Source organism: Canis aureus, chromosome 9 (assembly GCF_053574225.1).
Source record: "Canis aureus isolate CA01 chromosome 9, VMU_Caureus_v.1.0, whole genome shotgun sequence".
NCBI lineage: Eukaryota > Metazoa > Chordata > Mammalia > Carnivora > Canidae > Canis > Canis aureus.
This window is the reverse complement of record NC_135619.1, coordinates 6,746,650-6,771,633: the sequence shown is the minus strand read 5'-3', so window position 1 is coordinate 6,771,633 and position 24,984 is coordinate 6,746,650. Positions and strand designations below refer to the sequence as shown.

Genomic DNA, 24,984 nt, shown 5'->3' with positions numbered 1-24,984 from the left:
ATGAAATTCAGTATTTTAAAAATCTTGATTGTTAGCAAACTCATTATTCTGTTTCATTCAAATTCTTTAGTCTCATAAAAAAAAAGTTGGCTTCTTTGTTTTTCCTAAAGAAGGACAAATTTTGCTTTTTTTTTTTTTTAAGATTTTATTTATTTATTCATGAGAGACACAGAGAGAGAGAGGCAGAGACACAGGCAGAGGGAGAAGCAGACTTCCTGCAAGGAGATTTCCTCAATCCCGGATTCTGGGATCATGCCCTGAGCTGAAGGCAGATACCCAACTGCTGAGCCACCCAGGCGTCCCTTGCTCACTTTTCTTTTTTAAGAACTGGGATTATTTTGTAAATATAATAGCACAAAGCAGATGATAATGAAAGAAGTTCTGTTGATAATGAATGCTGTCTGGATGATGCCAAGTATTAAATATTTATTTTATTGGAACAATGTATAAAACTACCTACTTCTAGATCCAGATTCCTTTCCTATATCTTCATACCAGGACCCGGTAAGGGTATCATGGTCCTCATGCTCTATAGATTCCCACTCCTTTTAGAACTGGTAACATGGAACATAACTATTTGCTGAAGACAGTATTTTAAAACTTCGGTTCTAAAATAGGCCCACTTAACAACAAAAGCCTGGAGATAGGGAGAAACCACTGAAAGATATTGAGAGAATCAGAATGGAAGGAAAAGAGGAGCTCAGTAGTTTATTATGGTAAGACATAGATATTTTGGCCCAATATGGAGTGTGCATTTTTCTGCCTTATTTTTTTCTGCTTTATTTTTTAAAAAAGGTTCTTGTTTATAAAAATTGATGTATACTGTGGAAATGAATATTAGCTTAAGAAACTTTTTTGGATTTCCTAAGTCTTATTTTTAAATGTCAGAGGAGTTTTTTAGTTGAAGATTTATATTCCCATGCATTTTTTTATTCCCATGCAATTTTAATGTTTTGAACATTTGTAAAGAGGTTGCTAAGTTTAGAAATTTACTTCAAAGGTATTGGTAAACTCATTATCTACCTTTGACTCTACAAACTTACTGGTTTGTCTTATCTATCTTTTTTTGGTCTTCTTTATCTTTTATGAAACTGACTCCCTCATTTCATAATATCTAAAGGTCTTAGTATTTTAAATTATATCTCAAGGTAATCATATAGTTGAGAAAAGGAAGTTTCTCTTTGTAGACGTATTCCACCTAAAAAAAATGAGATAGGAATGATAGAATTAAATAGCACTTTGCAGCTCCTAATGAATTAATGGGTCCATGTAAAAGTTCATCATTGGCTACCATCACACAAAACAAGAGATGGAAGACTGTTATGTATCTCTTGGTCGAGCACAACACTGCTATAAAATAGGCTTGACTCTCACCCACCCTCAATCAAATGATCTGATTAAGGAAATACAAAGCACAGACAAGTATTATTATCAAATGACTTGGGTACAATGAACAAAATCCACACCGGGAACAATGCTATAGGACAAAAGACCATTTTCTTCAATAACAATAAAAAAAGGGGGACACCTGTGTGGCTCAGTTGGTTAAGCATCTGACTCTTGATTTCGGCTCAGGTCATGATCTCAAGTTCCTGAGATGGAGCCCTGCATTGGGCTCCGCACTAAGGGAGGAGCCTGCTTGAGATTCTCCCACTCCCTTTGCACATACTCTTTGCACATCTCTCTCAAACATATAAATAAATCTTTTTAAAAATAGTAAAAAAGAAATGAGAGGAAACTTACAGTTAAATAGAAATTTAAGAGATATTAACCAAGTGAACTCTATGGACCTTACTGAAACCAAATTCAAACAAAGTTTTAAAATAATTATGAAACAGCTGCAGAATTGTGAATGCTGGTTGATTACTTGATAAGATTGGGGGTTGTTATTTTAGTATGACATGGTTTTATTTAAGAAAAGAGTTCTCATCTTTTAGAGACACATTCTGAAATATTTATAGATTAAAATAATATAACATCTAGTTTTGGCTTCAAAATAGTCTGGAGTGGCTGGAAGTGTAGTAAATGAAGATTGGTTACAAGCTGATAATTGGTGAAGTGGGGTGACAGGTATACTGAAGCAGAAACACTAAGATGGGTAGTATGGGTTCTTGTCCTTTTGTCCTTTAGTAATTCATCACCATACAGTACAAGACATTCAGACACGTGAAACAATAAATAAAACGCAAAGTGATATGCAGAACAGAAGAAATATGTGTAAAGTATAGAAATAATGACTAAGAGTTAACTATTCGGGGGGCATCTGGGTGGCTCAGGTGGTTAAGTGTCCGACTCTTCATTTCAGCTCAGGTCATGATCTCAGAGTGGTAGGATGCCCCTTGTCGGGTTCCACACTTAGAGGGGATTCTGTTTGAGGATTCTCTCCCTCTACCCCTCATCCCTCTCATTCTCTCTCTCTCTCTCTCCCTCTTTCTCTCAAATAAATAAATCTTTAAATTAAATGAGTTAACTATTCAGTCTTCAGAGTGTGGAAGTGAGACATCCCAGGCACAGAGGTATGAAACTATATGCATAAAAGAACTGCAAAAAAGTAAATCTTCCTTATAGATTAGGTAATAAATAGCCTACATAAGAATTGATGTTGGTATATAAGATGTGAGGCGGTCATTGTGAATGTGACTGGGGAAGTTAGGAGAAACCAGACCATTAGGAGAAGTAGGTGTGACTGAAAAATCTGAAACATAGCTGATAAAAAGCCACCAAAGGGTCTTGAAAAGACAGTTACATGTTCAGAAATACCATTCTGGATAGGAAAGCCACAGCAGCCCACCTGGTGGGAAGTTAAGTTGTGAGTTGCACAATTTGTTTTTTTTTTTTAATTTGTTTTAAGATTTTATTCATCCATCCAAGAGAGTAGAGAAGAGAGAGGAAAGAGAGAAAGAGAGAGAGCATGAGCAGGATAGGGAGGGGCAGAAGGAGAAGCAGACACCCCACTGAGCAAGGATGCCAATACAGGGCTCGATCCCAAGATCATAACCTGAGCCAAAGGCAGAGGCTTAACTGACTGAGCCACCCAGGTGCTCCTTGAGTTGCACAATTTGTGATCAAAGCGATATTACCTCTCATACCACAACGCCTTGCTCAGTAGTCATAAAAAACAAAAACAAAAAAAAAAAACCCTCAGGTATACTGATTCAGAAGTCCTAAATATTGACAGATTACCTTCTACTTTTCAGGTAAAATAATCTTAGACCAAGTAAACCTTTCTTCAAAGGTATCACTGATTATCTCAGTTGTTCAATTTTTAATTTCAAGTAAGAGATGAAGAACTGGTCTGGTCTGTTGATGAGATCAGGCTTTGATCTGATTTTACTCAAATGGCATATGTGGTAGTTACGTATATGTTAGCAAAACAGATGACTTTAAAGTCAGCAAACTACTGACCATGGCCAGCTGCCTGTTTTTGTATATAAAGTTTACTGGAACACCATACCTGTTTGTTTACATACTGCCTATTGCTGTTTCTATACTAGCATAGCAGAGTTGAGTAGTTGCAACAGAGACTGTATGGCCTGCAAAGCCTGAAATATTTACTGGCCTTTTAAGAAAAAGTTTATCATGGTGCCTGGTGGCTCAGTTGATTGAGCATTCAACTCTTGATTTTGACTCAGGTCAAGATCTTAAGGCCTTAATCTCATGGGTTGTGAGATTGAGTCCCACATCAGGCTCTGCACTCTGCTGGGAATCTGTTTGAGGATTCTCTCCCTCTGCCCCTTCCCTCACTTGTGCATGCTCGAGCGCACTCTATCTGTAAAGTAAATAAATCTTTTTTTTTTTTTAAAGAAAAAGTTTAACAATCCTAACACTAAATTTATGAGAGTCTTTCTCTGTATACCATTTATGTCTTTTTCTCTGTATTTGTCTTTCTTTGTGGATCAATATCTTTCCCTCCTTTTCTATCAATCTCTATTTCTGACTTTTTAAAAATTTATTTATTTATTTATGATAGTCACAGAGAGAATGAGAGAGAGAGAGAGAGAGAGAGAGAGAGAGAGGCAGAGACACAGGCAGAGGGAGAAGCAGGCTCCATGCACCGGGAGCCCGATGTGGGATTTGATCCCGGGTTTCCAGGATCACGCCCTGGGCCAAAGGCAGGCGCTAAACCGCTGCGCCACCCAGGGATTCCTCTATTTCTGACTTTATTCAATGTCCTCTTTTGTCTGTTCTTCCTATTTATATTTATTTAATGGACATCTGGGTTATTTGTTCTTAATTTTAAAAAGGATGGGCCCAGGGATGGATGGGTGGCTCAGCAGTTGAGCGTCTGGGAATTAGGTTGAACACTTGCCTTCAGCTCAGGGCATGATCCCCAAGTTCTGGGATCAAGTCCCACATCTGGCTCCCTGCAGGGAGCCTGCTTCTCCTTCTGCCTATGTCTCTGCCTTCTCTCTGTGTCTCTCACAAATAAATAAATAAAATATTTAAAAATAATAAAAAATAAAAAGGATGGGCCCAAAGAATGGGAGAAAATGTATACAAAATATATATCTGGTAAGAGACTTGTACCTAGAACACATAAAGAACTCTTACAACTAATAATATAAAGGTAACCCAATTTAAAATGGGCAAAGGATCTAAATAGACATTACTTTAAGGAAGATATATAAATGGCCAGTAAGCACATGAAAAGATGCTCAACATCATTTGTCATCAGAGAAATCCAAATCAAAACCACAATAAGATATCACTTCACACCATTAGGATGGTTATAATCAAAAAGACAAATAAAAACAACAGTTGGTGAAGATGTGGAGATATCAAAACCCTCATAACGCTGCAGGTAAGAATGTAAAATATTGCAGGCATTTGAGAAAATAGTTTGGCATTTCCTCAAAAAGTTAAACATAGAGTTACCGTTTGACCCAGTAATTCAACTTCCACATATATATCCAAGAAAAATGAAAATATATGCCCAAACAAAAACTTATACACAAATATTAATAGCAGAATTATTCAGAATAGGCAAAAAGTGGAAACAGCCTAAATATCTCTCAACTGATGAATGAATACATGAAATGTATACACATCTATATAATGCAATACTACTTGGTCATAAAAATGAGTGAAGTACTAATGAAATCTTTTTTTTTTCATTTTAAGTTTTTATTTATTTTTATTTATTTTTTTTTGTAATATTTGTATATTTTGTTTTATTTATTTTAGCATATATTTATCTATATTTATATATTTATTTCTTTCCCCCTGGCTTGCTCTTATGGTTAGCACCTCTTGTGCAGTGTTTTTTTTTTTTTTTTTTTTTTTTTTAATTGGTGTTCAATTTACTAACATACAGAATAACACCCAGTGCCCGTCACTTAAGTTTTTATTTAATGAAATCTTAATACATGCTACAACATGGACAAACCTTAGAAACATTATGATTAGGTGAAAGCAGTCACAACAGATCACACATTGTAAAATTTCATATTTATTCCCAAACAGGCAAACCTATAGGGATAGAAAGTAAATTAGTGATTGCCTAGGGCTGGGGAAGGTGGAGAAGATTTGGGAAGTGCCTGCTAATGAATATAGAGTTTTTTCTGGGGTAAAAAAAACTGTTCTAAAATTAGGTTGTAGTGACTGCATAATTATGTGAATATACTAAAAATGCTGAAATGCATACTTCAAAAGGGTGAAATTGGTATGTAAAGTATATGTCTATAAAGTTGTTATTTAAAAAGATAGGCAGGGGACACCTGGGTGTTCAGTGGTTGAGTGTCTGCCTTTGGCTCAGGGCATGATCCCAGAGTTCCAGGATCGAGTCCCACATTGGGCTCCCTGTGTGGAGCCTACTTCTCCCTCTCCCTGTGTCTCTGCCTCTCTCTCTGTATCTCTCATGAATAAATAAATAAAATCTTTAAAAAAATAAAAATAAAGCTAAGCAAGTATTTTATACTTCCCTTTGGAAACAATTTAAAAATACAAACTTTTTACTTATATGATCTTTAACTATTTTCCTGCAGGTTTGTGACCTTCCATAATCTATTATGAGTTTTCCACATTATTCTTTAAACTAATATAGTACTTTACAGCTTTCAGAATGCTTTCATAGCATTATTTCATTGGATCTTTATAAGAATTAAGATGAGTATTATTGTTTCACATTACATGTGAAGGAGTATGAATGATTCAAAGAAAGTTACAAGCTAGCAAGCAGATTTACTTTCGATATTTCTACTTCAATAATTTTCCCAGTATTACTGCTTTACTATATCCCCTTATACTATATTATGGGAAAACCTCAACAGGAAAGATTATTTTATTCATTCTTTCAAAAAATACTTATTGAATCCTACTATGTTCCTGGTACCATGTCAGGAGTCTATATAGAAGATGAATAAAATTAATACTGCCCCTATTCTCATGTGATGACGCAGATGAGCAAACAAAATTTTAATATAATATGGCAATATGATGTTGTATTCTAAGTACTGTGTGTACTTATCCCTGTATATGTTTGGGGACAAGAATGTTCTAGACAGATGGAACAGCATGTACAAAAGTCCAGAAACAACAGAGGAAACTATTTATATAAACAATTAAAACAAATTCAGTGTGTCTGTATTATAGTTGGGGGTTGAGGGAGAGGATAAGAGGTGAGACTGAAGGGATAAGCAGGGACTAAAGCAGGTCTGGCCTCTGGGCCATGTTAAAGGTTGGCTTTTATTCTCAGAGCAACAGTTGTATTGAATGGTTTTATTTTTTATTTTTATTTTTTATTTTTTGGTTTATTTTTTATTTTTAAGATTTTATTTATTTATTCATGAGAGACTGAGAGAGAGACAGGCAGAGGCACAGGCAGAGGGAGAAGCAAGCTCCATGCAGGGAGCCTGATGCCGGACTCAATCCCAGGACTCCAGGATCACGCCCTGGGCCGAAGTCAGGCGCTGAACCACTGAGCCACCCAGGGATCCCCTGTATTAAATGGTTTTAAATAGGGAAATGAACTGATCATATCTATATATTTTTTAAGGATTTAACTTATTTGTTTTATTTTTTTAAAGGTTTTATTTATTTATTTGTGAGAGATGCAGAGAGAGAGGCAGAAACACAGGCAAAGGAAGAAGCAGGCTCCATGCAGGGAGCCCAGTGTGAGACTCGATCCCGGATCCCGGGATCACGCCCTGAGATGAAGGCAGTAGCTTAACCACTGAACTACCCAAGTGTCCCTCACTTATTTATTTTAGAGATAGAGAGAGAACATGAACAGGAGAGGCAGAGGGAAAGGGATACTCAAGCACATTCAGGGCTGATCATGGAGCCTGACACAGGGCTCAATCTCACGACCCTGAGATCACCAGACCAGTAGAAACCAAGAGTCAGTCAGTTAACCAACTGTGCCACCCAGGCACCCCCTAATCATACCTATATTTAGGTGATTTCCTGGCTTCAACATGGAGAATTGGTAGGAAAAGAAAAGATCAGTTAAGAAGTTACTGCAATAATCCAGGAGAGAAACAATGATGGACTGAACTAGAAGGCTGGAGATAAAATAGAAAAATTCAAGTATTTTAGAGAGATTTAATGATGGATTAGATATGCAAAGAAGGAATCAAGAGGGACTCAGATTTTTGGTTTGGATGTGGATGGTAGTTATCATTTACAATAGAAACAGGAAGAGTTGGGATCCCTGGATGGCTCAGTGATTGAGTGCCTGCCTTTGGCCCAGGGTGTGATCCTGGAGACCTGGGATCGAGTCCCACATCAGGCTTCCTGCATGGAGCCTGCTTCTCTCTCTGCCTATGTCTCTGCTCTCTCATGAATAAATAAATAAAAAAAAAAAAAAAAAAAAAAAAGAAACAGGAAGAGTAGCCTGTTCTCCTGTGTGTATATAAAGAGTGGGCTGGGTTGAGGGTTATTAAGAATACTGAGTTCGGTTTAGTACATATGGAATTAGTGAAAATATCCAGTTAGCAAATGGATATATGCCTAAAGTGCAGGGTGTGTGCGGTGTGTATGCAGGGAGTACTCATTCATTCAGCAAAGATTTACTGAATGCCTCCTATGCAATAAAATTGTCATCTTTGCATGGGATACAACAATGAATAAAACAAAGCTAGTCTCTGCCTCAGTGGAGCTTATAGTCTATGGAGCATACAATAAACACCACCAAAATTATAAATTATCCAAGTGTTATTAAGGAAACAAAAAAGTTTCTAGGACAGGGGTACCTGTGGCTTAGTTGGTTAAGCAACTAATTCTTGATTTCTGCTCAGATCATGATCTCAGGGTCCTGGGATCAATCACTGCTTCAGGCTCACTGCTCAGCAGTGAGTCTGCTTTTCTCCCTCTTCCATTTCCCCTCCCTCTGCTCTCTAAAATAAATATATCAATCTTGAGCAGGGGGAAGGACCTATTTTATTTTATTTTTATTTTTATTTTTTTTTAGGGCCCATTTTAAATATAGTAGTCAGAGAAGGTGCCTCTGAGGTGACATTTAAACTGAGATCTTTACTGGACATAATAGAACTAGAAATGATCCCTAAATCCATGATAACTGAAGCATGGGAATGGATGAGATTATCCATTGAGAGTGTAAGTGTCTAGTATAGAACCTGAGAAATAGAACTGTTCAAGAGATGGACAGATGAAGATAAACACAAAAGGGAGAAAGAAGTTGGTTATGGTAGCCATGAAAGAGTATTTTAAGGAGGCAAGAGTAGGCCTAGGTTGCTGCTGAGAAATCAAATACAAAAACAACAAAGTATCCACTGGATTTGATAACAAGAAAGCTGTTAATATCCTTAGCAAGAACAATTTCAGTGAGATGGTCTAAATGAAGCCAAACTGCAGAGGGTTCAATAAGAGGTTTGGGAGGTGAAGCAGCAGACAGAATGTAAACATACACCCACCAAAACACTACAATGTGTTTTCCTTTCTCAAGACTCTGTTCAATATGCTTTTGTGTCATCAATTACCTTCATGTTGCCAAATCCAGTCCTCCCTCCTTTGCCCTCATCTTCATGTCTCAACAGTATTTGACCAAGCTGGTTACTTCTTCCTTTATTTTATTTTATTTTATTTTATTTTATTTTATTTTATTTTATTTTATTTTATTTTATTATTATTTTTTATTTATTATTATTATTTTTTTACTTCTTCCTTCTTGAAATATTTCTCTTTCTTAGTTTCTGTGATATCACACTTTCCTTGCTTCTACTCACTTATCGCCACTCTTCCTTAACTTCTCTTCTCACCTATCTAATCCCTAGATGTTGAAGGGGCTCCTTCTCTGGATGATCGCATCCAATCTCAAGACTTTAAAAACTACCTATATCCTAATGAGTTCCATATTTATAGCTCTATCCTTGACCTATGTCCTGAGCTTCAGAACATTTATGGGGCAGCCCGGGTAGCTCAGTGGTTTAGCGCCGCCTTCAGCCCAGGGCCTGATCCTGGAGACCCAGGATCGCGTCCCATGTCAGGCTCCCGGCATGGAGCCTGCTTCTCCCTCTGCCTGTGTCTCTGCCTCTCTCTCTCTCTCTGTGTCTCTCATGAATAAATAAATAAAATCTTAAAAAAAAAATTAAAAAGACAGACTGTGTTAAAAAAAAAAAAAAGAATAGTACATTTATTCCCCTTTGTGATTTCTCCTCCTGGAGCTCTAAAAAGCATCTGTAACTTAGTATGTCCAAAATGGTATTTTCCCTCAAGTGGTCTTCTCAATATAATCATCCCATATATTTGTCTTATTTTGCTCAAGACAAAAACCCAGATGTCTTCCTCTATTCCTCTCTTTTTCTCACCTCCCACATCCAAACCAACAATGGTTCTACCCAGTTCTTCCTAGAAAACATCTCAGATTTGACTACCCCTCTCCATTTCTTTTTTTTTTTTTTAAGATTTTATTTATTTATGATAGAGAGAGAGAGAGAGAGGCAGAGACACAGGCAGAGGGAGAAACAGGCTCCATGCCAGGAGCCCGATGCAGGACTCGATCCTGGGACTCCAGGATCACGCCCTGGGCCAAAGGCAGGTGCTAAACCGCTGAGCCACCCAGGGATTCCCCCCCTCCTCCATTTCTATTGCTACCACTTTAACTCAAGAAGTCTTGCTTAGATTATTCCATTAGCCTCTTACATGTTCTCTCTGCTTCTGATCTTAACTTCTCCAAGGCCCATTCTTCATTCAGCAGCCAGATTCCCTTTTAATATTATACATCAGATAATGCCATTTCTGTGCTTAAAACTCTTCAATGGTGTCCATTGCCACTTAGAAGAAAATCTAAATTCCTTACCACGGCTTATAAGTCCCTATATGTTCAAGCCTCTCTCTCTGACCTTATCTTGAACCATTCCCACCTCCCTCTCAGCCTTGATGTGCATTTATTCATTTGACAAACACTTCTTATTCACTTAATTTGTGCCAAGTACCTATTAGCCATTGGGCAATACAAAGTTCATACCTGCCTTTTTAAAGTTTCAGTTTAGTGAGAAAAATAGCCCTATGAACAAATAAATTAAAACACTTTTGCAGAGGTAAGAGCAATGGTGTTCTAGGATTACAAAGAACAGGGCAAAAATCTGCCTACAGGAATCAGGGAAGGCTTTACCCAAGAAGAAACATTACTGGCACAGGTATCGATACTAGTTATCAATAGGGTGTAATCTATGACCTGGGATTAGAAGAAAGCTCACAGGTCTATAGGAGGCTCTCCAATCCCCAAAGATACTTAGATATTTTATCTAGAGGTGAGTAAAGATTTTAAAACAGGAAGTTCTAACTACTGGCCATGGAGTAGTATAGCAGAAAAATGCCCTTGACCAGTCAATACAGAAATCTGGGATGATTAAAACATAAATAGATATTTAGATCAATATGCCATTCATTTAAATGATTCATAAATCATTCATTTAACAATTTTTAAAACTTCTACTACATATTAAGAACTATCCAAAGAGCTTGCCATATAACGACAAACAAAACCTACCAAATCTCTAAATTTATGGAGCCTACACTCCAGTGCAGGATTTAGACAATAAATAAGTATATGATGTTAGAGATATGATGGAAAATAAAACAGGGTAAGAAGTAGACAGTGCTGGGGCTACCATTTGATATATGAGAGTCAGTAAAGTCTGACTGAGAAAGACAAACTTTAGCAAGAGGCCTGAATGAGGCAATCTAGATATTATTTGGATCAGTTATTCAACTTCACAGACTAGGAAAACACATTTTCAGACATTGCTGACTTCACCAAACTGGTCCTTGACCAAAGTGATGATTAACTGACCCTTTCCGTTTATTTTATCTTGATTATTTGACCATGTGTAATTGGTGCCTTGATTAGGCAGGTTAGAATTCAGACTACATATAATTTCTCTACTGATCATTAGCTAATCCTGAGTTTAATTATTAACCAAAGGTCTGCTTTTTCTCTTGTTCATGTGACCTTGTTTACATTTCTCCTTAAGTCTCAGGGAGATTTTATCTCCTCATAATGTTAAATAGTATCTCAAATATGATGGCTCACCCAAGCAACTAAAAGCAGAACGCAGTGAAAGCTTTAATTCCCCTTCCTCTACTTCCAGAGTTAGGATTGAGGGGTGAAACACCAACAAAAAATTATTTTTTAAAAAGATTTTATTTATTTATTCATGAGAGACACACAGAGAGAGAGAGAGACAGAGCAGAAAGAGAGACACAGAGAGGCAGAGGGAGAAGCAGCCTCCATGCAGGGAGCCTGACATGGGACTCAATCCCAGGACTCCAAGATCAGGCCCTGGGCTGAAGGCGGTAATAAACCGCTGAGCCACCTGGGCTGCCCCACCAACAAAAAATTAAATCTACTAACTTCAGCCAGAACATGACAAAGGATCATCTTCACATTTTGGAAAGGACTACTCTCCTGAGAATGAGAAGTAAGAGTACAGAAGAAAAACAGTGATAGGGAGGCCTGGGTGGCTCAGCAGTTGAGAATCTGCCTTTGGCTCAGGGCATGATCCCGGGGTCCTGGGATCGAGTACCACATCGGGCTCCCTGCAGGGAGCCTGCTTCTCCCTCTGCCTATGTCTCTGCCCCCCTCCCATCCGTGTCTTCAATGAATAAATAAATAAAATCTTAAAAAAAAGAAAAACAGTGATAAAATCTCAGGAAACATGCCAAGATAGAAATTCCACTAGGCCATAAAATAATGAGTGGAGACTGGAGAGTGGAAGGGGAAAACCAAAGTTTTTACAATTTGGGAACTCTTAAATGGTTATTCTATCTTTTCTCCTCTTCCTACCGCATTCCTATTGCTTTTTTTTTTTTTTTTAAGATTACTTATTTTCTTATTCCTGAGAGACACACACAGAGAGAGAGGGACAGAGACATAAGCAGAGGGAGAAGCAGGCCTCCCACGATGAGTCTAACATGGGACTTGATCCCAGGACCTGGGATCACACCCTGAGCCGAAGGCAGATGCTCAACTGCTGAGCCACCCAGGCATCCCCATTCCTAGTGCTCTTGATCAAGTCAACAGTATGCAAATATATGATGCATCAGGAAAGAAAAATATTTTCTAAAATTGAGGCAACAAATTATAAACACTAAATAAAGAATTAAATATATATGCATTACTAAAAAGGGTTACTGAAAAATGGAAATGAAGAACAAGAAATCCTTTCTTGAACACAGGTCTTTAAGCAAAAGTTTGAGAACTAGCCCATTAGTCCCCTGACTACAGGGTCAGGCCTATATATCCAAAGCAATTTTTAGAAGATTCATTAGTCTGCACAGAAAGATGATAAAACTTCTAGAATCTTCTTTATTCTTTTTCTAGAGGGAGAAGGGGAGAGAGAGAATCTTTGCTTAAGATTAAGGCTCCATGCCCAGTGTGGAGCCAAATGCAAGACTTGATCTTACAATCTTGAGATCATGACCTGAGTCATTATCATGAGTGGGACACTTAACCAAATGAGCCACCCAGGTACCCCTAGAGCCTTCTTTATTCTTAAAAATTACTTAATAGAACCAGGAAGTATAAGGTAGGATGTCAGCTACATAGTGGGGTTTATTTTTTAGATTTTTTAATTTATTTATTCATGAGAAACGCAGAAAGAGAGACAGAGAGAGAGGCACAGACACAGGCAGAGGGTTAGAAGCAGGCTCCATACAGGGAGCCCAATGTGGGAATCAATCCCGGAACTCCAGGATCAAGCCCTGGGCCGAAGGCAGGTGCTAAACCGCTGAGCCACCCAGGGATCCCCACATACTGGTTTTTACAGTCTATCACAGGTTTGGGGTCAGTAAATAAGTTTACTGTTGAGATTTGTATCATCAGGGAAGAAAGCAGACAAACAGCCAATTCCCTCCATTTGTGTATAAATGCAGTCTAAAGAGAATCTTTGATTTTTTAAAAAAGACGCAATGAGAATTTGCCTGGTGAATCTGATTTTCTTTACTTTTGCTTCTCATACCTGAGAGATGTGACTAAAATACTGCAGGGCTGTCTCCACAGGGCTTTTGAAGTATATCTTCTCCTGAGGTTTCAGCTATGAAGAGAGTGAGACAAACATTGAGCATATCCACAAGGGAATGAAATAAGATACTGGAAAATATGGCAAAGGATATACCTACCACCTTCCCTAAAGCACCTGGTATTATTTCACTATTCTAAGTATAAGGAAGCTCACCACTACCCTATGTAATATAGATTATATGTTCTAATCCTCCTTACCTCATGCTTCTATAGCAACAGCCACAAATAATTCTTCTGTTGTTTACCACCTCCCTTTTTTAAAAAAATTGCTACCTGTGAGTTTTGTTTCTTTTCCTTCTTTTTTAAAAACTTCAGTGCTTAGTCATGCATCAACTGTACTTCCTACAGACCAGGAATGGGAGAAGATGGTTTGTGGCAAGGGGAGAAAAACTTACATTACCAGAAAGAGCCAGATGCTTGCAAGCAGTTCCACAAAGAGTACATTTTTCTAAGGGAGAAAGGGAAAAATAAGTTTGGTTCTTGTGGGCAAGGAGTAAGATCTTCCTAAAGTACATGGTCAAGTAGGCTAGTAAGAAACAGGTTCTCACTGAATTTAGAATATTTTTATGCTATAAAAGGACATCATCTTGAGCTCTGTTCTCAAAATCAGTATTTCCAAACTTGTATGTTGATGACAAGTAAGGCTTTCACACTGTGTAGCTCTATCCATCTCTCTTTTTTTTATTTTTATTTATTTTTTAAAAGATTTTATTTATTTATTCATGAGAGACACAGAGAGAGATAGAGAGAGGCAGAGACACAGGCAGAGGGAGAAGCAGGCTCCACGCAGGGAGCCGGATGCGGGACTTGATCCCGGGACTCCAGGATCACACCCTAGGCGGAAGGCAGGCACTAAACCACTGAGCCACCCAGGGATCCCCTCCTCTTTATTTTTATTTTTTATTTTTATTTTTTTAAAGATGTATTTATTTATTTATGATAGACATAGAGAGAGAGGCAGAGACACAGGAGGAGGGAGAAGCAGGCTCCAAGCCGGGAGCCTGACGTGGGACTCGATCCCGGGACTCCAGGATTGTGCCCTGGACCAAAAAGGCAGGCGCTAAACCACCCAGGGATCCCCCTTCCTCTTTTTTGTTAAAAAAAGGATTGATTATTTTGAGAGAGAGAGAGACTGTATGTGTATAAGTGGAAAGAGGGGCCGAGGGAGAGAAGGGGGGGAGAGAGAATCTCCAGCAGACTCCCTACTGATCTGGGAGCCTCATGGGGCTTGATCTCAAGATCCTAAGATTATGACCAGAGCCAACTGACTGAGCCACCCAGGCGCCCCTATCTATCTCCTCTTTACGAATTTCCAGTTTTCTTCTGCGGATGGGGGGGGGGCAGTTCTAACCCTCCAGCAAGAGTACTAGAGTACATTTATGAGAATACTAGGAAGAACACAAGAGTACCAAAGATTTCAACTGTAGGTTGCTCTTTTTTCCCCCCATCTACCTAACAGCAGGCACACTATAGCTACTGTAAGAAACTCCCCAGGGCAGCCCCAGTGGCACAGCGGTTTAGCACTGCCTGCAGCCCAGGGTGTGATCCTGGAGACCCTGGATCGAGTCCCACATCGGGCTCTCTGCATGGAGCCTGCTTCTCCCTCTGCCTGTGTCTCTGCCTCTCTCTCTCTGTGTCTCTATGAATACATAAATAAAATCTTTAAAAAACATATTAAAAAAAAAAAAGAAACTCCCCAATTATTCCTGCTCTGTTCTCACTTTGCTAATATTCCTGGAACTTGCTTTGAAGCTCTCCTGTTTGCATTCTCTAATTAACCCAAACTAAAAGATATAAAAATTAAAAGTCTTAGTCTTTCTTTTAAGTTAAAATTTTAGTAGTTGTGCTAGTTATTAAGACAAAGGCCACAACAAGCGAAAACATCACATGACATATGCTTCACTGAGACAAACCTCTCCAAGGTAAGCTGCTGTTACCATAGTAAACAGTTCTGTTACTTTAGCAGATAAATTAAAAGGGTCATGAGATCCATATAGAGAAAAAAAAGCTTCTCCAGATGCTAGTAACCTCACTCTTTCTTGAGGACTAAAGATTTTTCCCTGTCTTCCCTCCATATTGCTGCCAGAGTGAACTAGCACGTACAAAACACAAAACAAACTATCCCAGCTCTCTACCACCTGCAGGATAAAGTTCAGGCTCTTCAGTCTTGTTTATAGAACCTTCCATTATCTGGCCATTACCTACCTCTCTAGCCTTATCTCTTTTTTTTTTTTTAATTTTTATTTATTTACATTTATTTATGATAGTCACACACACACAGAGAGAGAGGCAGAGACATAGGCAGAGGGAGAAGCAGGCTCCATGCACCGGGAGCCCGACGTGGGATTCGATCCCGGGTCTCCAGGATCGCGCCCTGGGCTAAAGGCAGGCACCAAACCGCTGCGCCACCCAGGGATCCCTCTAGCCTTATCTCTTAACCATTTCTTTATTCTCTATGCTCTACCAATCCTAACCATGTGCAGCCCCCTGCACTATGAGTTTGTAATGTAGTATGCCTTTATACATACTGTTCTCTTAAACGAGAATGATCTTCCCTGCCTTATCCACTTGGCAACTCCAGTTTACTATTCAAAACCTGCCTGGGTGGCTCAGTGGTTGAGCATCTGCCTTCGGCTCAGGTCATGATCTCGAGGTCCTGGGATGGAGTCCCACATCGGGCTTCCTGTTTGAAGCCTGCTTCTCCCTCTGCCTGTGTCTCTGCCTGTCTCTGTGTCTCTCGTGAATAAATAAATAAAATCTTAAAAAAAAAAAAAAACTCTACTGAAGCAAGAGCTCTTCTATGAAATCTTCCTTGATCAAAGCACCCTATCCTACGTCCCTCTTCTGGGCTATTTCTATACCTTATAAGCATGTTGGTGTGAAAAAAGACCCCTTAGATTCATATCTCATTTCTAAGACTTTAGCTATAAGAAGTTGGTCAAAACATTTATCCTTTCTGAACCAGTTCCTCATTTGTAAAATAAGTCTACTAATAATTACCTCTGGAGTTATGATAAGGATACATAAAATTCTTACATGTGGAAAATACTTTTTGTTTTTTTTTAAAAAGATTTATTTATTTTAGAAACAGAGAGAAAGCACAAGTGGGAGCAGGAGCAGAGGGAGAGAGAGACAAGCAGACTCCTTGCTGAGCATGGAGCCCGATTTGGGGCTCAATCCCAGGACCCTGAAATCATGACCTAAACCAAAATCAAGAGTCTGATGCTCAACTGACTAAACCACCCAGGAACTCCTGGAAAATACTTAAAAAAACAAAAAAGATTTTATTCATTTATTCATGAGAGACACAGGGAGAAAGAGAGGCAGAGACACTGACAGGGGGAGAAGCAGGCTCCATGCAGGAAGCCCAATGTGGGACTCGATCCCGGGTCCCCAGGATCAGGTCCCGGGCTGAAGGCAGCGCCAAACCACTGAGCCACCCGGGCTGCCTGGGAAAATACTTTTTTTTAAAAAAAATATTTTTCTATTTCAGAGAGAGAGAAAGAAAGAGAGGGCATGGTGGGAGGCAGAAGGAGAGAAACTTCCAGCAGACTCCCCACTGAGCACGGAGCCTGATGGGGCTCCATCCCATGACCCAGAAGATCACAACCTGAGCCAAAACGGAGTCCAACGCCTAACGAACTGAGTCACCCAGGCACCTCTGGAAATACTTTTTAAATTGCAAATATATCACTACTATCACCACGACCATTATCATCTTATTCATCATCATCAACATTTCTATCAATTTGAAATGGGGCTAGACCACTTCCCATTAGAAATGACTCTTGTTATTAACCAAACTTTCCCCAATTACTATTCATTACTCTTATTTTTTCTTATTTCTCTAATTAGTCTGATAACCATGTGGCTTTCCCTGGCACAGACTTCAAAACACTGACAAGTAACTTTTGGTGTTCAAGTATTAGATATTCAATTTGCTAAATCATTCTTTATTAATGGATGCCTCAAATTTCCATAATCAACAGTTTCCTACTATATCTATACCAGCTTTGGCCCAATATGTGATTTTTATCCCAAGTCACACAGAGAAATGGTTAATCATTATTTCTAGGTTAAAAACATTTTTTGCCTGAATCTGAAAACAGTTAAGACACTCACCCAGAGTCACACACTTTTTACAGAAAATATGCCCACAGCTGGTGACAAAGAAATGGTCCCCATCTTTTCGGAAACACTGGTTACAGTGAAACCAATCCATTCTGGAACAAAGAGAAAGAGGAAAATAACCTGGAGCGTAATATAATTGTAGCTGTGCCAAAACGTATGGAACAATATTTGCTTAGCTTCTGTTATCTTTTTGGGATGCAGGCACTATTATTGTGGGTATTCTAGTTGGTTGTCAGGAAGAACCTATACCTCTCAAGTGAAAAAAAGCAGACCACAAACTATATTTACCATTTTTAAAAGAGAAAAAAAATGTATATATTTAGAAAAATAATGGGACAATGAGATTTCTTTGAATGGTAAGATTATGGATATTTGTGTGTGTGTGTGTGTTTGACCTTTACACTTTTTTGTTTTCAAGTTTTCTGGATTAGTTCATGCACCAATTTGTAATCAGAAAAAACAATCTTTTAAAAAATCAATTTCTTTCCTAATAGTTCCCTGTGGTACAGTGAGATGGCGTAAGGAGAAGCAGTGGATCAAATAATAGAAGATGTTTTATTAGCCACTTGGGACATATTTTATCTAAGGGAAACCTGGCTCATTAATGATACTGTCTCAGCTTGCACACTTTCCCTTCTAGTCTACAGACAGTCATAGATCTAGAAGGGGCTTCAAAAATCATTTAACATTTTGTCCATTCCCAACACTGTGCAAAAGTTATACCTTATGTTCACTGAAATTCAATGACTTGTCCAAAGTTCCATCTTTAATGTCAACTCTAGGATTAGAATTCAAGTCTTCTTTCTTACTCCCGGTGTCAAGTTCTTGCTACCACATCGAATAAACCTTTCTGTTAGATATGGCAACTACACATCCTATATTTTCTGTCAATACTAATTCTATCCACATAACTGGTGAAATACGTAATTTTGTAAATGTGACTCTAAGATTTTTAAACGAAGAAACTATTAAAAATACAGAAGTGAGCTGATACATATTGAACTGTAATTAGTCATATGTTTAATGAAGTCATATGTTTAATTCCATGAATATGTTGTCGAAGAATATAATATTTATTAGTTTGATTTCCTTTAAATTTACATTAGGAAAATAACCACAATGGAAGGTAACATTTTTTGCCCCCTAAGTCTTTTGTTTAAAAACAGTTTGTAAGTAGCTTACGGAGAGATTTGCTAAAAGAATGATGACTAGTTTGCACCACACTTCAACATTTTTGTCACAAAAGAAAAGATTCGCGATAAAAACGTGCTGAATAATCAGTTCAATGCAAAGGCATCATACAGAGCCATGAGCTTTAGATTTCCTGCTCACAATACACTAACTTCTGCCAGGAGGCGAGTCTGCAGAACTACTGAAAAGGCCCTACTATATGTATCCTGCTTTGTGTAAGCACAGCAACAACAATTAGTGGGCTAATTAAACAGGTCGTACAGAGGATCCCCTTCCCAGAAGGGCAGTTAAGGGGCTGTGAGGGCGAGGCGTGCCGGATTTCTAGAGGTGATGGCAATTTAGTAGTCTCTTTTCTAGTTACATTCCCTACCCGCTTGGCCGCCATGGTCTCAGAAGCCCTGGGGTCTCACCGAAATCATCCAGTTCTCCTCACCAAGAGCTGGAAATGGCGGGAAAATACACAGCAAGCCCGGCACCTGGCAGAGGCAAGAGGCTGGGCGGGGCCGCGACGGCTTGTGCGAGGCGTGGGCAGAGCTCCCGGCGGCGGGCTGAAGGGGAGGGCCCCGCGGCGCGCGCGCGCGGCGTGGGCCGGGCGGGGCGGGGGCGGGGCGGGGGCGGGGCGGGGGCGCCGGGGCAGTGGGCGGGGCCGGGCCGGGGCGCCGAGTCGGTGGGCGGGGCCTGGGGGACCGCAAGCGGCGTGGGCAGAGCCCACGCCAAGTACTGGGCGGGAAAGTGGGGTTGGCGGTAGCTGGCACCAAGGGTGCCTCTTCTTGGTAGTTGAGGAAAATTTACCTCATTTAAGAATGGCAACAAAGAGGAATGCGGCCTAATCCCTTACAAATTATTGTGGAAACAGGTAAGAGTGAACCTGATAATGTTCCTATAAATAATAATACTGAAAAACTGTGGTCACAAAGCAGATGAATATTTCAACCATTTTTTTAAAGATTTCATTTACTCTTGAGAGACACAGAGAGAGGCAGAGGCACAGGCAGAGGGAGAAAGAGGCTCCCTCTGGGGAGCCCGATGTGGGACCGGATCCCGAGACCGTGATCATGCTCTGAGCTGAAGGCAGATGCTCAACCGCTGAGCCACCCAGGCATCCCGTAATTTTTTTTTTAAAGGATATTTTGAAAGAATAGCATAAATCAGGGACGCCTGGGTGACTCAGTGGCTGAGCGTCTGCCTTACACACAGGGTGTGATCCTGGGGTCCTGGGATCGAGTCCTGCATAGGGCTCCCCACAGGTAACCTGCTTCTCCCTCTGCCTGTGTCTCTGCCTCTCTCTGTGTCTCACGAATGAATAAATGAATAAATAAATAAATAAATAAATAAATCTTAAAAAAAAATAGCATAAATCAGAAAAGCTAAAAAGCAACCTGGATAGAGAACATAATAAATAAGAACTAACAAATATCAGAAAAAAAAATTTATAACTTTTTTTCAGAAATGAAAGAAAGAAAGCACAATTAATGGCTGACAGGAGAGTTGTTTTTCTTAAAAAAAAAAAAGAAAAGTTTTTAAGAGAAAGTGATAGATACAGAAAATAAGCAAAAGAGGTTTTACATGCAAACACATTTATTCCTCCAAGAAAAACCAGAGAACAATGTATTAACAAATATTTAAAACTTGGAACAAATTTTCCTGAAATAATATAAGTCTTGGAATGCCTGGGTGGCTCAGCGGCTGAGCACCTGCCTTAGGCCTGGGGTGTGATCCTGGAGACCCCGGATCGAGTCCCATGTCAGGCTCCCTGCATGGAGCCTGCTCCCCACTCTGCCTGTGTCTCTGCCTCTCTCTGTGTGTCTCTCATGAATAAATAAATAAAATCTTAAAAAAAAAAAAAAGTCTTAAGTCTACCTATTGAAAGGGCATACTGTATATAGGAGAAAACTGATCCAGGACAATCAAAACCAAAACATTTTCTAATAAAACAATTAGTCTTACAGATAAAGAAAAACCCTTCTGAACATCCAGTTGAAAAAGTACTAGTCATTTATAAGGCAAAGAAAAATATATTGGCATCAGACTTTTCTACAGCATCAGACTTCTCTACAGCAGCATTTTATGCTAGAAACAATGTGACAGCATTTTCAAGATTTTCAAAAAGAAAATATGATCCAAGAACTTTATTTCTCCCCACATTGTGTTCAGGTATAAAAGGCTGCCGACCAAAAATGTAAACATGAGCTTTCCCTGAGGAATCCACTAAGCAGTGGTTCTCAAACTTTTTGGCCTTAGTACTCTTTTACATTTTATTTATTTATTTTATTTTATTTTATTTTTAAAAGGTTTTATTTATTCATGAAAGACACAGAGAAAGAGAGGCAGAGACATAGGCAGAGGGAAAAGCAGGCTCCCTGAGGGAAGCCCAATGTGGGACTCAATCCCAGGACTCCATGATCATGCTCTGAGTGGAAGGCAGACGCTCAACCACTGAGCCACCCAGATGCCCCCTCCTTTACATTTTAAAAATTACTGAAAACTCTCTTCCCAAAAAACTTTTGTTTATGTGGATAGTATCTATCATATGTATGGTATCAGCAATTAAAAAATATTTTAATTAATTAATTTGTTTGAAAACAACAATAATAAACCCATTAAATAGTAATATAACCTATGAAAAATAGTTATATCTTTCAAAATAAAACAATTTAGTGTGAAGAGTAGCGTTTTATGATCTCTTACTATCTGACTTTATAGAAAGCAGCTGTGTTTGTGCATTTCCTGCTACATTCATTCTATTGCGGCAGATTGTTTCAGTTGAAATGTGTGAAGAAGATCTGGACTTACCCAAATATGTAGGTAGAAAAGTCAGTAGTATTTTAATAGCTTCTTCAGGTAATTGTGAAAATTTTTCTTTGACACTCCACCAAAATGATGGGAGTTTGTTAAAAGCTAGTTGTGATGTGGAATGTAGCACTATATTAATGAATGTGTAACATCTTATGTTTAGACCAAATGAGTCATTTGGAAAATATTGGTTCACTGAGTTATATACATTTACATATTTCATTATGTAATGTTAATTATTGACACATTTTATTTTATAATTTTAAAAATCATTTTTGTTGATATTACTACCTGTTTCATCAGAAAAATCTTCGAATATTGGAAAGTTGTCAGGCTCACAGTTACAGATACAAGTTTTCCAAAATTCTAATTTTTCTCTGAAATCTTTAATTTTGGGAATCCTGGCTGGCTCAGCAGTTGAGTGTCTGCCTTCGGCTCAGGGCATGGTCCCAGGGTCCTGGGATCGAGTCCCACATCGAGCTCCTTGTGGGGAGCCTGCTTCTCCCTCTTCCTGTGTCTCTGCCTCTCTCTCTGTCTCTCATGAATAAATAAATAAAATCTTTTAGAAAAAAGAAATCTTAAATTTTATCATTGGCAACAAATACTGTCACTGTTTTCCTTGACGTGACAAACTCATTTTGTTTATTTTTGAGAAAATGTCTACCAAATATCCAGGTCAGAGTAACTATAGTTTTTTAGTTGTTCTTTCAAGTAAAAATGGTGTTCCGTAATATGAGTGATTAGTTCAGCTCACAACTCAAACCATCACATAAATGGCTTTTCTAAATATAATCTTAATTCTATTTAAATATTCTGGCCATAGAAAAAAGAGATTTAAAAAAATTTATGAAATGAACATTGACGGGAAAAAACGAAAAAGATTGCATACATACATAAAACAATAGAATAGGCCCACTTGAAAACATTGATGCAGAGAACATTTTTTTAAGATTTTATTTATTCATGAGAGACACAGAGAGAGAGTCAGAGACACAGGCAGAGAGAGAAGCAGGCTCCACACAGGGAGCCCGATGTGGGACTTGATCCCAGGACCCCAGGATCATGCCCTGGGTGAAGGGAGGCGCTCAACCACTGAGCCACTCAGGCGTCCCAACGCAGAGATCTTTAAATAAGATATTAGCAAATAGAATCCAACAACACATTTTTAAAGATATACATTATGGCCAAGTGATATTCACTACAGGAATGAAATAATTCCAATATTAGGAAATCCATTAATGTAATTGATTGTATTTCTAAGAAGAAATATCATGATCATCTCCACAGTTGCCAGTAAAACATTTGCCGTAATTCACACCCATTTTTGTTTTTTATTTTTTAAGAGATTTTATTTATTCACGAGAGACACAGAGAGGCAAAGACAGAAGCAGGCTCCTCACGGGGAGCCCAATGCGGGACTCGATCCCAAAACTCCGAGACCACTCCCTGAACCTAAGGCTCAACCACTGAGACACCTGGGTGTCCTCAGACCCATTTCTGATTTAAAAATCTTATTGAGGGGATCCCTGGGTGGCTCAACGGTTTAGCGCCTGCCTTTGGCCCAGGGCGCGATCCTGGAGTCCCGGTATCGAGTCCCACATCAGGCTCCTGGAATGGAGCCTGCTTCTCCCTCTTCCTGTGTCTCTGCCTCTCTCTCTCTCTTTCTATGTCTATCATAAATCAATCAATCTTAAAAAAAAAATCTCCCTTTAAATAAATAAATAAATAAATAAATAAATAAATAAATAAATAAATAATAAAAATAAAAATCTTATTGAAAGGACGCCTGGGTGGCTTAGTAGGTTTGGCGCCTGATTTCGGCCCAGGGTGTGATCCTGGAGTTCCAGGATTGAGTCCCTCATCGGGCTCCCTGCATGGAGCCTGTTTCTCCCTGTGCCTCTGCCTCTCTCTGTGTGTCTCTCATGAATGAATAAATAACATCTTAAAAAAATAAAATAAAATCTTATTGAAGTAGAAATCAGTGGACATTTCCTTAACATGATTTAAAAATGTGTGTGTGCATGTGCACATATGTGCACAAAAACTAGCATGCTTTTGTTTTTTAAAGTTTTATTTATTAATTTGTTTAAGAGAAAGCATGTACCAGTGTGGACCAGCACGTGAGTGGGGGTAGGAGAGAGACAAGCAGCCTCTGCTCTGCGTGCTGGGCTGGGCTTGCGGCTCCTGGCTCCGTGAGGCGCTCCACCCCCCCACGCTGGAATAGTGACCTAGCCAAAATCAAGAGCCGGCTGCCCAGTGGACTGAGCCACCCAGGTGCCCAAAAGCTGGAATGTTTTTTAATGAAGAAACACTTGAGGCATTCTTGTTACTTAGGAATAAGGAAAAGAATGCCACTACCACTAAACAAGGTATCAATATTAATTAAAAAGTGTAAAATAAAAACATCTTTTCTTAGAAGATTCTATCATGTTTATCTGAAAAATGGAAGAGAATCAATAGGAAAATGTAAATAATAAGAAAATTTAGTAGAGTAAGATGTTATAAAATTAACAAAGGAAATATAGTAACCTTTCTATGTTCAAATAATAATCAGAAGATGTAATAGGAAAGAAAAGTCTTTAAAATAACAACAAAGCATGGGATGTCTGGGTGGCTCAGTTGGTAGGCAGCTGTCTCTTGATTTTGGCTCAAGTCGTGATCTCAGGGTCCTGGGATCAGTCCCCGTCAGACCCTGTGCTTGGTGGGAGTCTCCTTCTCTCTCTCTCTTCCTCTCTGCACCTACCCCTGCTTGCACTCTCTGTCTTTCTGAAGTAAATAAATCGTAGGGAAGAAAACTAAAAAGAAAATATCCACAAGCAGTTAAAATGCTTAGACAATAATTTAACAGAAATATACATATGCAAATGTATATGAAGAAAACTTTAAAATATTACTAAAAGAGACAAAAATCAACATAAACAAATGGAAAAATAAGTCCTGTTTTTATTTATCTATTTATTTATTAAGATTTTATTTATTTATTTATTCATGAGAAACACAGAAAGAGAGAGAAAGAGAGGCAGAGACACAAGCGGGCTGCCTGCAGGGAGCCCGATGTGGCACTTGATCCTGGACTCTGGGATCATGCCCTGAGCCAAAGGCAGACACTCAACCACTGAGCCACCCAGGCTTCCCAAGTCTTGTTTTTAGATAGGAAAAGTCAACATCCTAATGATGTCAATTCTAAGTTAATTTATAAATGTAACATGATCCCAATGGAAAAATACCAACAGGTTGTCTCCTGGAATTAAACAAATTGATCATAAAGTTCTCATGGAAAATGACTAAACAAACAAACAAGAGTATCCAGGAAAACCCTGAAAATGTTCAGTGTCCTATGAGATGGATAGCTAGCTGCACCTAATATTAAAATGTATTATAAAACC

At 38.8% G+C, this 24,984-nt stretch overlaps 1 protein-coding gene across 5 annotated transcripts in view; it reads right to left on the bottom strand.

The window, feature by feature from the left end:
* The window catches only part of RNF212B (ring finger protein 212B), a 43,512-nt gene extending 24,140 nt beyond the window's left edge, over positions 1–19,372 (bottom strand). For 3 of the 5 annotated variants that reach the window (XM_077908635.1, XM_077908632.1, XM_077908636.1), the window contains exons 1-4: positions 19,216–19,372; positions 17,606–17,706; positions 13,879–13,931; positions 13,422–13,496 (exon numbers count right to left, since the gene is read on the bottom strand). In XM_077908635.1, the coding sequence (XP_077764761.1) occupies positions 13,422–13,496; positions 13,879–13,931; positions 17,606–17,705 (228 nt within the window). In that variant the 5' untranslated portion in view covers position 17,706; positions 19,216–19,372. Of the gene's footprint in view, positions 1–13,421; positions 13,497–13,878; positions 13,932–17,605; positions 17,707–19,175 lie in introns of all 5 variants that reach the window. The other 2 variants (XM_077908633.1, XM_077908634.1) reach the window with 2 other exon arrangements.
* Between the last annotated feature and the right edge of the window lie 5,612 nt (positions 19,373–24,984).